At 44.7% G+C, this 13,802-nt stretch overlaps 1 protein-coding gene across 1 annotated transcript in view; it reads right to left on the minus strand.

Moving 5' to 3' along the window:
- Positions 1 to 704: 704 nt before the first annotated feature.
- The window catches only part of hat1 (histone acetyltransferase 1), a 77,733-nt gene continuing 64,635 nt past the window's right edge, over positions 705 to 13,802 (minus strand). The window contains exons 9-11 of the mRNA XM_084315261.1: positions 5,576 to 5,727; positions 2,267 to 2,383; positions 705 to 877 (exon numbers count right to left, since the gene is read on the minus strand). Of these exons, the coding sequence (XP_084171387.1) occupies positions 707 to 877; positions 2,267 to 2,383; positions 5,576 to 5,727 (440 nt within the window). The 3' untranslated portion in view covers positions 705 to 706. The remainder of the gene's footprint in view (positions 878 to 2,266; positions 2,384 to 5,575; positions 5,728 to 13,802) is intronic.

The raw sequence follows: 13,802 nt of genomic DNA on the forward strand, positions 1-13,802 counted from the left end.
CCGCTCCGCTCTGCCGCAGGGCGTGTCACGGCCAATCAGGGAAAATGTGGAAGCACTCGGCAGCACTCTTGGGCTGGGATTAAAGAATAGGCTGCTGGGGTACGATTCGGGTGTCAATCGCAGAAAGAAATATATTACATCCACTTTCAAATACTTTCCCGTGATTTGTCTTTAGAACTTCCCCCGGGTACTGTTTCTGTCGTTATATAAACCCCCCCTGATCTGGCTACCGTTACGTAGGCAAAAAAAAATTAAAACACATCGTAAAAAGTCAATCGTCAATGTCGTACAAAGAAGGAAAAAAAACTCATACCTCCAAAATGGCAACCTTTCAGGAAATAAGACCTTGATTTCTTGGGGGCGACGTGTTGAGTGTGTGAAATTCTACAATGGTGCTTAAACGGGTTCCCCCCCTGTGCTGTGACCCCTAGGGGTCAAGACGACACACTCCTGACCCCATAAGAGACCACACCAGCTTTCAATTCAAATGTACATAATAATAATAATAATAATAATAATAATAATAATAATAATAATAATAATAATAATAATAATAATAATAATAATAATAATAATAATAATAATAATAATAATAGGCCAACACTGGACTTTATGAAGTTTTCAACAAATACTACTTTGGTCCAGGTCTGGGGCCAGCGGGCAGAGAGACAGACAGACAGACAGACAGACAGACATACAGACGGACTCAGGCCTGCGAGGCGAGCCTCTCCATGATCCTCCTGTACTCCGCCACCACGTCCTGGAAGCTCTTCTCCAGCTCCTCGTGCTGCAGCTGGGTGTCCATGACGCGGATCTGAGACACCAGCTCCTCCGGCCGCAAGCACTTCATCATCTTGGTGAGCTCCCTCTGGTTCTTCTGGAGACGAGAGGAGAGGGAGGGAGGGAGGGAGGGAGGGAGGGAGGGAGGGAGGGAGGGAGGGAGGGAGGGAGGGAGGGAGGGAGGGAGGGACATTTAGTAATTTAGCTGATGCTTTTATCCAAAGCGACGTACAAGTTCTGTAGGACAAGTAAGCAAGACGGGTACAGAGAGAGAGAGAGCGAGAGAGAGAGCGAGAGAGAGAGCGAGAGATGTTAATGTTCACCCTCTTGTTCACACTGCAAGCCTTAGTGGTCATTTCTGAAATATGAGAAAATAAACGGTGTAAACAATAGAATTAACTCTGAATATAAAAATATGAGAAACTCTACGATGTGCCCTATTGTAGCAACAACACACCCTACGATGTGCCCTATTGTAGCAACAACACCCTATGATGTGCCCTGTTGTAGCAACAACACCCTATGTCCTATGATGTGCCCTATTGTAGCAACAACAGAATCTACAATGTGCCCTATTGTAGCAACAACCCCCCCCCCCCCCCCCCCCCCCCCCCCATCAGCCATCAGTGATGACTGTTTACTGCAGAGTGGAGGGACTGGGAGACCCATGTTACTGACCAGACACTATATATCAGTGATGGCTGTTTACTGCAGAGTGGAGGGACTGGGAGACCCATGTTACTGACCAGACACTCTATATCAGTGATGGCTGTTTACTGCAGAGCGGAAAGACTGGGAGACCCATGTTACTGACCAGACACTCTATATCAGTGATGGCTGTTTACTGCAGAGCAGGAGGGACTGAGAGACCCATGTTACTGACCAGACACTATATATCAGTGATGGCTGTTTACTGCAGAGTGGAGGGACTGGGAGACCCATGTTACTGACCAGACACTCTATATCAGTGATGGCTGTTTACTGCAGAGCAGAGGGACTGGGAGACCCATGTTACTGACCAGACACTATATATCAGTGATGGCTGTTTACTGCAGAGTGGAGGGACTGGGAGACCCATGTTACTGACCAGACATTCTATATCAGTGATGGCTGTTTACTGCAGAGTAGAGGGACTGGGAGACCCATGTTACTGACCAGACACTCTATATCAGTGATGGCTGTTTACTGCAGAGTGGAGGGACTGGGAGACCCATGTTACTGACCAGACACTTATCAGTGATGGCTGTTGGAATGTAGAGCTATATAACACTTATTTTAACAATAAAATGCCACTTAAAACCTTTAACATATGGATGAACATTACCCAGTGACCGTTTGGACATTCAGACTTTCTCCACACCGGGGACAGTCCGCACAGGAAACAGGGACAGTCCACACAGGAAACAGGGACAGTCCGCACAGGAAACAGGGACAGTCCGCACAGGAAACAAACGCACAGTAAAAAGGTTTCCCAGGAAGGACGCACCTTGTAGGGTCCGAACAGCCTCCTCTTGACGTCCAGGCGGTATTCTCTGGCTTGTGCCTCGTCGCTCATGTCCGTGACTCTCAGACGCAGGATCTCGTAGACCCGTCTGGCGTGTTTCTGCAGAAGAGAGTGGGTGAAGGAATGACGTCCGATGGTTAGGCCTGTCCCCGACTAAGGATTTGTAGTATAGTCGACTTTGATTGGCCAAAATTTGCCGATAGTAGACTACCGTAATTCCTCTAATAGTAACCCCGGCTTGTATTTGTTTCAACTGTAGCGGATACCAGGCTTGTATTAGGAGGAGGCATGTATAAGAGAGAGGCCTATATTTCTAATTTTCAAACAGATCATAATGAATAAATCAACATTTTGTGTCAGTTTGAACCCAGTAAAATGTACTGGGTTCATTTATTGAAACCAAGTACTGTATGAAATACGGTAGTAAACAGTGCAATTACAGGTGGTCAAAAAAAGTAAAATAAAGTAAAATAGTGCAATCACAATACTGGTATAATAATAATAATAACTTCATTTTATACAATTCTGAGGTAGGCTTACTCTCTTGGTAAACATTAACACCATACCATTATATGGTATTTACTGCACAGCCAGGCCAGCATATAACAACAATAACAAAATATACCCGGCTTGTATTAGGAGGCCGGCTTATAATTGCTTAGCTCAACAGCGCACCCGGTCATTAATAGAGACCCGGTTTTTAATTGAATACCGGTTACTATTAGAGCAATTACGGTATCAACATTTAATAAAAAAAAAAAGTACAATTCTTTTTTTCTTTCAGATCATTCCCTGTGGGCTGTGGGGGGTGCTTAACACATTCTGTGCCATGCACTTTGCCCATCTTATACCACTCTCTGCCAGTGCTGTAACCCTATGGAGTCGCTCACCTTCTTTGCAGGGCTATAACTTTTTAAATATGATAGCTATATCAACATTACTATGGCCCGTTCAACATCGGGTATCTATCGTTCAGGATGTGGGAACGTTATATTTTTCCATTCATACATTTTCGTGTTAGTACCGTCGTGAATATAAGTATGTTTTTGGAGTGTATAGCAGTAATTCCTAGAATGCGAGTTATAGGCCCCGACGCATATTACACATAATCGATTGGCGTTTCGTTCCTATACACGCTATATTAAAAAATTCAAATGCATATGCTCGGTATACATTATGCTCCATCATGCGTTTTCCCCGATGCACAGAGCGCCACATCCGGTTTAGAGTGGAGTGCAACTCGCCCGAAATCCACCAGGCGGCGGTATTGAGGGTATTTAAATATCAGACAGAGTCCAGCTGGCTCCCGGAGCCTTCCTGGATGAATTATGTATGCCAATAGCGAATAAAGGAAATAACGATCATAAAAACGAGTAAACTCGTTGTTGGCGTTATTAGATTGGCGGGCAATAACGAGTAAACTCGTTTTTGGCGTAGGATGTGTTAATGTCTGAAGGAGTCGACTGAAGGCTTCTTCTGGGAAAGCATGCAATTGGTCCACTGATGGATAGAGCTGCCACGATAACCGCATTACCGCGGTATCGCTGTTGCATCACGCTCACCGCAGAGTTAGGCTGAATACCGCGTCACCGCTGTTTTTTTTATCATAATAATAAAGTTGGCTTGCGGCTTGCGGCTCTGCAGATATACCCTACTCGGTTCCAAGCAACCCTATTGGGTAGAAGTGGTACCAGAAAAGACATGTGAAACATTGCAGACCACTGACTGGTCAGAAGAGAGACGCGTCACACTTTGTAGCCTCTGAACGAAAACAGAACGCCGCCATCTTTACTGCCTCGCTAAGGATGCATTTCATTCAGGATTTGTTTGCGACAGAACCAAGCAATAAACAAAAAAGAATGGATTCACTGTGTATTCTGCCTTATTTATTGATGAAACAAAACCGACATCAACCCAATTTACCACCGAGCGGAGAGTTTAGTGTCACAACAAGATCGCTGATGTGTTAAGTTTGTTGTTGTTATTATTAGCCTAATACTACCGTCAGCCGATATACACGAGAGGTAACGTTAAACCCGGGTTTGCTTGGTAGAATACACAATGAGAGGTAACGTTAGCTTTGGCAGAATAGACGCAACGAGAGTCTGGTTAATGTCGTTATTGATTGATTGATTGATTGAAACTGTGTTAAACTCTGGCTTGCTGCAAGCCCTCGGACATCTATGCCCACGGAGCTTTCAGACAAACGGAGTAGTACCTGGCTGCAGTGGAAAAGGAACGAAGTACCAGGTGCCTAAAGCGGGTCGAGTGGAGTAGGTACTATGCAGTGGAAAAGCGCCATTAGACTAGAGGCAGGCTATAAGAGTAGACTACTAAAAAAAAATAAAAAATGCATTCAAACTTTTTTTTTGTGCGCACTGTGCGGTTATTACCGCGGCGGTAGGAAATATTTCGCAAATTCGTGCGGTAAGGAAAATATCAATACCGCGGCAGCTCTACTGATGGATACATCTTGATATTTGTCTAGTCAGTGTGTTCATTAGATGAGGTGAAATCCTCTTTCAGTGCCTCTCTGCCCGTTTTCTTAGGCAGTTAGCCTCTGGTATGCGTGCCATTAGCGTTAGCCACGCTTCTAGGCGGTGATTGATTGAAAATGTTATTAACAGATTGCAGAATGGGTACAATACAGTACGGCTCAATACACACAATTGTTAAGGGGATGCAGACCAGAGAAAGACTTTCGTCTCGTTTACATCAGGGTCCCCCATTTTCAATTCATAATGAATTTGTAAGTAAGGGTGCAATTAGCACCGTGCAATCCATCCTTTGTGGATCCCGCCCTAAGTAACATCACATCTTATGGTCGTAGACAGGACAAGGCCTTTATATGCATTTTAATTCGATTACTAATCGAAATTGCTAACAGCCAACGCTAGCACACCAAGCTACTACTATACTAGGTCTTGTGGCATGTTTTAGTTAAAACATCCCCATTTCATGTAAATTCAGTCAAATTGCAACTCTGCACTGTGCGTTCAATATGCAGCGCACTCCTCCATCACATCCAGAGACCACCGACTATAAAATGAGAAGGATCACTGTGATCGTTTTGAATGGGGAAATCTGTAACACCAAAGATGGCGGCAACGACAAAGAATTGCTGCAAAATAAACACAAAGTTGTTGTTTAAATAATAATAAAATAATTTTTAATTCTTTTTAAATAAATCTTTTTTAAATACTAATAAAAATTGATATTTATCAATAATTGTGTCCCAATTTATCATCCCAGCCTTACTAAATGTAAACTGTAAGCTGTTACACATGTTACCTTGTTTATCTTCAGCTTGTCCCGCGCCTCTGCCACCATGTCGGAGGAGAAGCCGAGCGGCAGCTTGTCGGAGGAGAAGGCCGGCAGCGCCTGGCAGAGCTTCCCCAACACGTAGTCGCGCAGCTTCACGTAGCTCTCCGACGGGTCCTCGGCTGCAGAACAACAACAACAACAACAGCGTCAGGACGGGTCCTCGGCTGCACAAACACAACAACAACACCGTCAGGGCGGGTCCTCGGCTGCACAACAACAACAACAACACCGTCAGGATGGACCCGTCTGCCATGTGGCGATGTAGTTGTACCCCAGGGTTCGCCACAGACATTGCAAAATGAAATTCAAGGATTTTCAAGTACTTTTCCAAGCACAATTTTTCATTTTTAAAAAGGGGCATTTAAAAGGATCAAATTCACAATTTTCTTTTTTTAAAGTCTGATCCAATATTTATGGCTTAAAACCAATTTCCGACAACGAGGAAGAGGAGGCGCCGCCAGCCTGGTGAGGAAGACGAGGCGCCTACCCCCCCCCCCCCCCCCCTCTGGAAACCCACCGATTGGTTCCCGAAACCCACCGGCACATTCTGATGTGGCTCTCGCAGCCATCAAAAAAAAAAAAAAAAAAAAAAAAAAAAAACATCGACAGAGAGACGGCGCGTTCGGTCAAAAGGACGCCTCGACGCCCCCGGAGGAAGCTCGCCGGGCTATTTGCGACGCAACGTACATTTTATTTATAGGACTTGAAATATGTGGCTGGTTTCTGCAGCGCAGGGCTGAACGGGAACACGCCCTCAGGACCGATGGCGGGCCTCTCCACATGGCACTGCATCACAGGGCTGTGGCAACGACAGCCCAGACTCACGCCGCAGAGGTCATACCAAAAATGCAAGAGGAGGGGGACACACACACACACACAACGAATGGGGATCCAAATAAACTTAAACGGTCCAGGCGTAAACGAGGCTAGTCCCCCTTTTCATTATTTTATATAACTTCTGAGTTTTTCTAGAGCGTGTCTAAATAGGAACACTGCGTCGCTACTCTATAAAAGGTTCTGCTGCATTACTTGGTTTTTTTTGCACGGCATTCCATTACAGCGTCCTCTCTCCGTAATGCATGTTATTATGTCCGACCCGCGCGGTGGGCGGAGACTCTCCCGAGGACACGATGCGTTCGGTAGAGTCTGTGGGAGGCCGGCCGGGGGCGGGTGGGTGTGTGAATCCGCACGGCGTCTAAATATAGAGCCGATCGGCCCGCGCTCCGGCGCAGAGCGTCACAGAGGCACAAGGACGAGCGCGTGGGAACATCATGTTTCACGTCACGCAACGGCAAGTGTTTTTGGGGGGAATTCAATAATTCCAGCGTTCTCCGACGACTTTCGTGTAGTCCTTTTCCGTGGAGAGTTTATGGTCCAGCTTTTTACTGACAAGAGGGCGAGGCGTTCACAGGGGTCAGTGCGACCCAAGAGCAAATGGCTGAGCCTCACACAGCAAAGCGATCTCATCAACAGCCCATAGCCAATATCGTCCAATAAAGGCATTGAACAGCCGAATTGTTTTTACCTGGCAACAGCTTGGGGCAATGATTATCATTTTGAAAATTACAATATAGTAACCAGCTATTTCAACTTCAAATTACTTTGTTTTCCTTTCAGAACTTCATTTAAATGGTTAAAAGGTTAAAAGACAAACATACACTCACAATACATAGTTACTACATGATTTGCAGACTTCTGGTTGGGCAGTACAAGAGTTTTGGTTTCGAATTGTGGACCAGCTAATGTAAACGCTAGCGTTTTCTATTGGAAACGACTTGTGTGTTGCTAAAGGCACATCAATCTCAATGACAACCACAATCTGCATGAAAGCACTTGTGACTCACACACACACATCCTGAAGAGGCCACAAGAGACGACATAAGGTTCAAGTTCTTACTACTACTTCTACTTTTGTATGAAATGCTTCTCTGTTTAGCTCCTGAGAGTGTGCTAGAACATAAGGTTCATTGGGGGGGGGGGGGGGGGGGAGACACATTTATGACCAACTATAGCAAACCGCAGACATTTGTGCTCCAACTAGCGTCCATTCTAGTTATTGTGCTTTGACCTCTTTGATAGGCCTCTTTTTTATATACATATTTATGACCAACTATAGCAAACCGCAGACATTTGTGCTCCAACTAGTGCCCATTCTAGTTATTGTGCTTTGACCTCTTTGATAGGCCTCTTTTTTATATATATGTCCATTATGTTTTTATATAGTAGTCTATGAGTAATCAAATTCAGATAATCTTTTGTAAAAGAATTCAGTACAGTTCTATGTTGGGGCTTTTAGAAATATCGCCTCACTCATCTAATGAATTCAGCACGAGATGAGATGCCACGACATCCCGTTGCACACATTTACAGCAGTGCTCAAAGACACCAGTGTTGACCCTCCTGCAACCCAACGGCAGACAGCCACACAAGTAAAACACAGATAGCTTCAATCGCAGTAGAAATAAATATAAGATCAACACAAGCTTTCATATATGGTGTCCTTACCTGGTCTCTGAAGTAGTGGGGAAAAAATAAACCAATAATCTCATCGCCATTCCAGTTATCCACAGCGATCGTGCCTCCGACGTTGTTGGACATTGCACTTCAACGAGCGGGCGGGGTCAGTAGTCCAAAGCATCCCTACAAGCGTGTGTTTTGCCGGAGTGTTTAGGACCCGCCCCCATGCCACAGCTCGGTAGAGAAAAGACCCCAACCCGTTTCTAACGGGGTGCATTCCTAGCCGAGGGCGTTAGAGGGCGGTATAATACCGTCTGCCAGCTCAGACACACTCAGAACAGTATGCACAAGGTGCCCCGCTGAATTATGAATGGCAATAGATAATAAAAGAAATACCGTGACAGAAACGTAGATCTACGTGAACGGCAGTCAATGTGTTAAAGGGATATTCGATAGAAATATCATATTTAAACAGTTTCTTCTGTCCTCGAGTTGGGTCTAGTACAGTTGAGGAAATAGTGTCTGCAGTTCACCAGAGGTTAGCTCTGTACGTATATACAAAGGTCTAGAACGAATCGCCGCAGATTCCGACAGGTTAAGTCAAAACCCGTCCTAACTAATCATTGTGTGAGACCAAGACCAGTGGAGTGAAAACACAAGCTGCTGCCGAAATACAGCATAGAAACGACCCTTTTCTCTCCAAAGTCTCCTTTCAAATCCTCCAGTGGACGAACGCTCAGTGCTGCCACCGCTGGTCGTCAATAAGATCAGCACCGTGACCAGACAGGTTAACGGTGATAGTAATGTGCTTTTTTGGCGTGTACCTGTGGCGACTGGAGGATTTGAAATGTGTGGTTGTGTTGGTGAGATGCTCAGTTGTGTAGCAAAACCTCCGGTAGCGCTTTGTTAAAAACTCCCAGGGTGCAGAGAAAGCTTAGCCAGGCTCATTTGCTACCCAGGGTTTCCGTTATCCGGTAATTACTGGCAGTTTACCAGAATCTGTTGCAAGTCTTGACATATTTAAATCTCTCCGGCGGTCAATATGTCTGGGGATAATAATACCCTATTCTTTTTATTTGGTTACCAAATAACATGTGTCCACTGGAAGTCTGTTGAACAGAAGTCTCTCTCTGAAATCCCGTGAGGCATGAGTTTGGACGGTGAGGTTTATATATAGTTTGGACGAATTCTGTACTTTTAAAAGGTACTTACCGAAACACGTCGGTACTACCGAGTATTGATTCACGTGAGATACTGTTTTTTTTTACTCTTTTCTTTTCATGTCAACATTCACATGCACAATATACGCTTACCTAGGATTTGACTTGATTCAACAACAAAGCAGTCGGGGCAATGGCAAGCCGAAAATGTGGTTACTTGAAGTTTGGATTTTTTTTTTTTTTTTTTTTACAACTGAGGTAGGTAGATTACATTTTTTTAGACTAAAGTACAGAAAAAAGGTACCGATGGGTACCGGTATCGATTCACAGGTACCGGTACCGTATCGGTTCAAATGTGAACGGTACCCATCCCTAGACAGGCTGAAGTTGTGGCTAGCTCACCGTTAGTTGTGCTGCTACACAGACCCCAACACTCTAGGCATCCTGTACCAAAAACACTTTTCTCTCGAGAAATGTGCCATTCCACGAGTGAAGAGAGCTGCTGCAGTGCCGACAGAGTGGAGGTAAAGTAACGTCAATTATTACAAACGGTAACTGTGGCTGTTCAAGCATCGGGTAGAACGGTATTGCAATAAAGCACGGATAATATTTGACCAGAATTCCTCCCATTATTCCAAGACCAGAACACGTGGACCAATGGAAACCCTGTTTCTACGGCAAACTGAGCCTGGAGACTGCTAGCCACCTAGACCCATGGTAAATGGTAAATGGCTGCTTTTTTATATATCGCGTTTATCCAAAGCGCTTTACAATTTTGTTACTCACATTTTACCCATTCACTCACACACCGACGGCGGAGGCAACCATGCAAGGTGCCAACCTGCTCATCGGGAGCAATTCGGGGTTAAGTGTCTTGCTCAAGGACACATCGACATGCTGCCCGGGAGGAACGGGAATCGAACCGGGAACCTCCGGATTGCCAGACGACTGCTCTAACTCCTGAGCCACTGTCGCCCATGTTTGTCAGTGGGCGGAGTACCTGCCTCGACAGATAAAACCCTTCCACCAGTCAGCCTAACAAAAGTAGTCCAGTCGGAAGAACGTCGAGTGTACGCCCCTGTTCTCGTTTAATTGTCGTTATAGAGTATATCTCTACACGTATGGCTGCAGTGTTTATTCTACTAACGTTACCGCTCATTGCTTTGGGAGACGCCATGCATGACGCCACGTATATATTAGGGATGCACGATAATTATCGGGCCGATATCAGCAATTATGACGTCATCCCGATAAACCCGATAACGTTATTAATAGCTCCGATAATATAATATATTTTTTGGTTAAAAAAAAATGCAGTGTGGGTGAATTGGAATGAAGTGCGTTTGTTTTGACTGTAGGCTCCTCCCGTTTTGTCAGTACTGTGCTACGACTGACAGCGTGTGGTTTAGGAACAGGGCGTTTTACACAAATCCAGCGCTCCCTTTCTTGGCTGTGACGTAGCCACGCAAGTTAACGTTAACAACAAAGATGGCCGCATCGGAACTCGGAGTTTCAGAGGAAAAAGATCGCTTGCTATTTGTAATAAATGCAATGCAGAAGTTCCACAAGGAGGGAAAAGGGCAATACATCCAGCCCGACGGGTCATCACCACCGCCACGACGGTGTGTTATTGTGTTAACTTAGAAGCCCACGACGACGCGAGGAGCTAAGCAAAGCTAGCCCCTTTCGTGGCTGTGATGAAACCCTTGGTTGAATACGCAGTCACTTATTGCTCCGTAGTAGCCAGGTTAATCTGCACCACCAAGGACTGCTTAAAAGCTAGCGGCTTGAGCCCTTGGGTCATTTCTGTCAAACGTATTTAATTTAGCAAACGACTCGTCAATAGGTACAAGCATGGTGGTGATGTGAGGTGGTGATGTGTCCACTCAAAGCCTCTTTTTCAAGGCTCCGCTTTGAAAAAAGAAGAACAAAAAGCTTCGAGCATCTTAGGTTGGATGCAGCACAAGCTGTTGACGGATTGTGAATTTTCATTTGGAAAAATAAATATGGTCACTTTATCAGTCAAAACTGTTGTCTTGGCTTTTGTTTCTGTTGTCTGGTTAGGTCACATTTAAGTTGGTGTTAAGTTATTGTCCTGGGAAGTCTTTTTATGTATTATTATTGTATTGTGATATGTTTTGTTTCATGTTGGAAAAAAAAATTGATAAAAAAAATACACGCATTAAAAATTTTTTTTATAATACAATAAATATCGGTTATCGATATCGGTTATCGGCTTGAGGAGCATAAAGTTATTGGTATCGGTGTCAAAAAAGCAATATCGTGCATCCCTAGTATATATCATGCCAGTTAGGGTACAGACCACCTGCACCTTTGTTTACACCGGTTATTTTTCTCATATTTTAATATTTCAGCGTTAATTATATTGTTTACACCGTTTATTTTCTTCTCCTATTCAGATCAAAATCGTATTGCCTATATTTATGTCGCTCTACTATTACAGAACAGGACCTCAAGGTGAGGAAAGCACTGGCATGGAGGGCCCTGCATGGCATGACTAGTGTGTGTGGAACTACAATCTCCCCCGACACATCAAGCTGAACTTTTCCCATGAGACTGTGGAGTCGGTGCTCCTCTATGATGGCTGTGAAAGCTGGACCCTGAAGCCCACCCTGCAGAAGTCTCTGGATACACCAGAATGCTGCGTGTGCCGTGCTAAACATCGGCCAGAACGAGCATGTTACCAACAAGCAGCTGTCTGGGGGGCTACCAAGGCCGAGTGAGAAAGTGGCCGCCAGGAGGATGAAACTGGCCAGCCATTGCCACAGACTAGGGATGTCCCGATCACATTTTTTTGCTCCCGATCCGATCCCGATCATGTGATTTTGAGTATCTACCGATACCGATCTTTCCCGATCCGATCAACAACAAAAAAAAATTCTCACATTACATTCACCCTGAATGTTGACGTTATCCAGGTGAAAGGTTAACTTCATTCAAGCGAGGCATTGCAACCGGAGTAATCTAAAAACTCCGCCTCCAACCTGCTGCTTCATGAGAGCAATGGCGCCATCGTCTGTAAAAATCAGGTGACTGCAAGTTCTGCAACTAGTGGATGTCCCTCATCCTTGACATAAATCATTTGATGTATAATTAAATAAAAGAAAATGTGTTTGTTTTGGCAAAATTCTTCTGCTCTGTGTGACAATAAATAAATTAATGATGATATGCAATTTAAAATCAAAACTAAGGCCTCAGTATGAGTCTAAGACGTGAACATGGGCATGTTTGCTGAATAATAAAAAAAAAGAAAAAATGTATCCCGATCTTCTGAAAATCACGTGATCGGATCGGGACATCCCTACCACAGACATAGAGCTTCCAGCCAGCAGGATGATGCTGTGGGATCCATCACACGGGCGTCGATCACGTCCCACGCCGACATACGTGGACGTGCCGAGGAGAGATGCCGGAGTGGAGAATTCTGTGGAGCTCGCTGCGTGTGCGGACGACCGAGAAGACCGGAGACTCCGTTGTCAAGCTCGTCTGAGGACGACCAAATGATGACTATTACCCTGCCCATTGTCTTAGAGCAGGGCGATAGAACGCCAGCCCTGATTCCAAACTCTAACCTTAACCAACTTCGAAAGAGTCGCCTAAGCTTAACCAGTGATAAACTAGGCGTTAGGTCGTTTGCATGCTGTTCGAGGCGGAAATAGGCAAAGACACAGGCGTCACGCGATTGGGCGCACATGTCACATGACCAGAAACGTCAGTGGCCAATCAGATCGCACCAGAAACGTCAGTGGCCAATCAGATCACAGAACGCGAACGCGGAACTGGGTTGGTAAAAAACTAGACGGCGCTGCCCATACCTGTACCCCACCTCCCCCCTACCCCATGCTGCTATGAAGCCCGAATTTCCCCCAAGGGGATCAATAAAAGAATATCTTATCTTAAGAAAGCTAGATAAGAGCATGGAAAATATAAACGGACCCTCAAAACAGTTTCAACAATAAACGTTATTCTACACTTAACCCAAGAGTGCAAGAAGTGGTATTTCTAAGAGGTAACATCTGCGCAGTGGGAAGGACTGTGTGCAAAGTACTTCATTATTGATGTGGAAACCTATTAGTTGGGGAGAGATGGGACTTGTGGTTTGATATCGTTGTGCGCGCTCTCAAACAGATCTCTACGCATGGGGAACACTGAGAGGGAGCAGGGTGACCTGGAGCTCAGTCACAGAGTGCTGGAGCAAGATGACATGAAAAAAATATATCAAAATGACATTCGAGAGGCAATTTCTACTGGAATAACCAGATGATACAATCAAATATCATTATGCGGTCGCAAAAAAAAGACCCAATAATGTGATATGATATTTTGATGCCCTAAGAAACAACCAATTTAGACGCGCACAGGTTTTCAAATGCGGGTGTTTTGAATGTTTGCTGTGACGTCAGCATTGGGGAGTAAGGTCACATGGACTATCCATGTTAAATGATATCATGATGGATTCAGTCTAATTGCAGTGTGTTCGTTTTGTTTAGGTGTTTTATTTATTGTTTTAACTTTTTTATGCGTTTTGTCCATATATTGGGATGAGTGTGAATGTA

Source organism: Notolepis coatsorum (genome assembly GCF_963971535.1).
Source record: "Notolepis coatsorum genome assembly, chromosome: 5".
NCBI lineage: Eukaryota > Metazoa > Chordata > Actinopteri > Aulopiformes > Paralepididae > Notolepis > Notolepis coatsorum.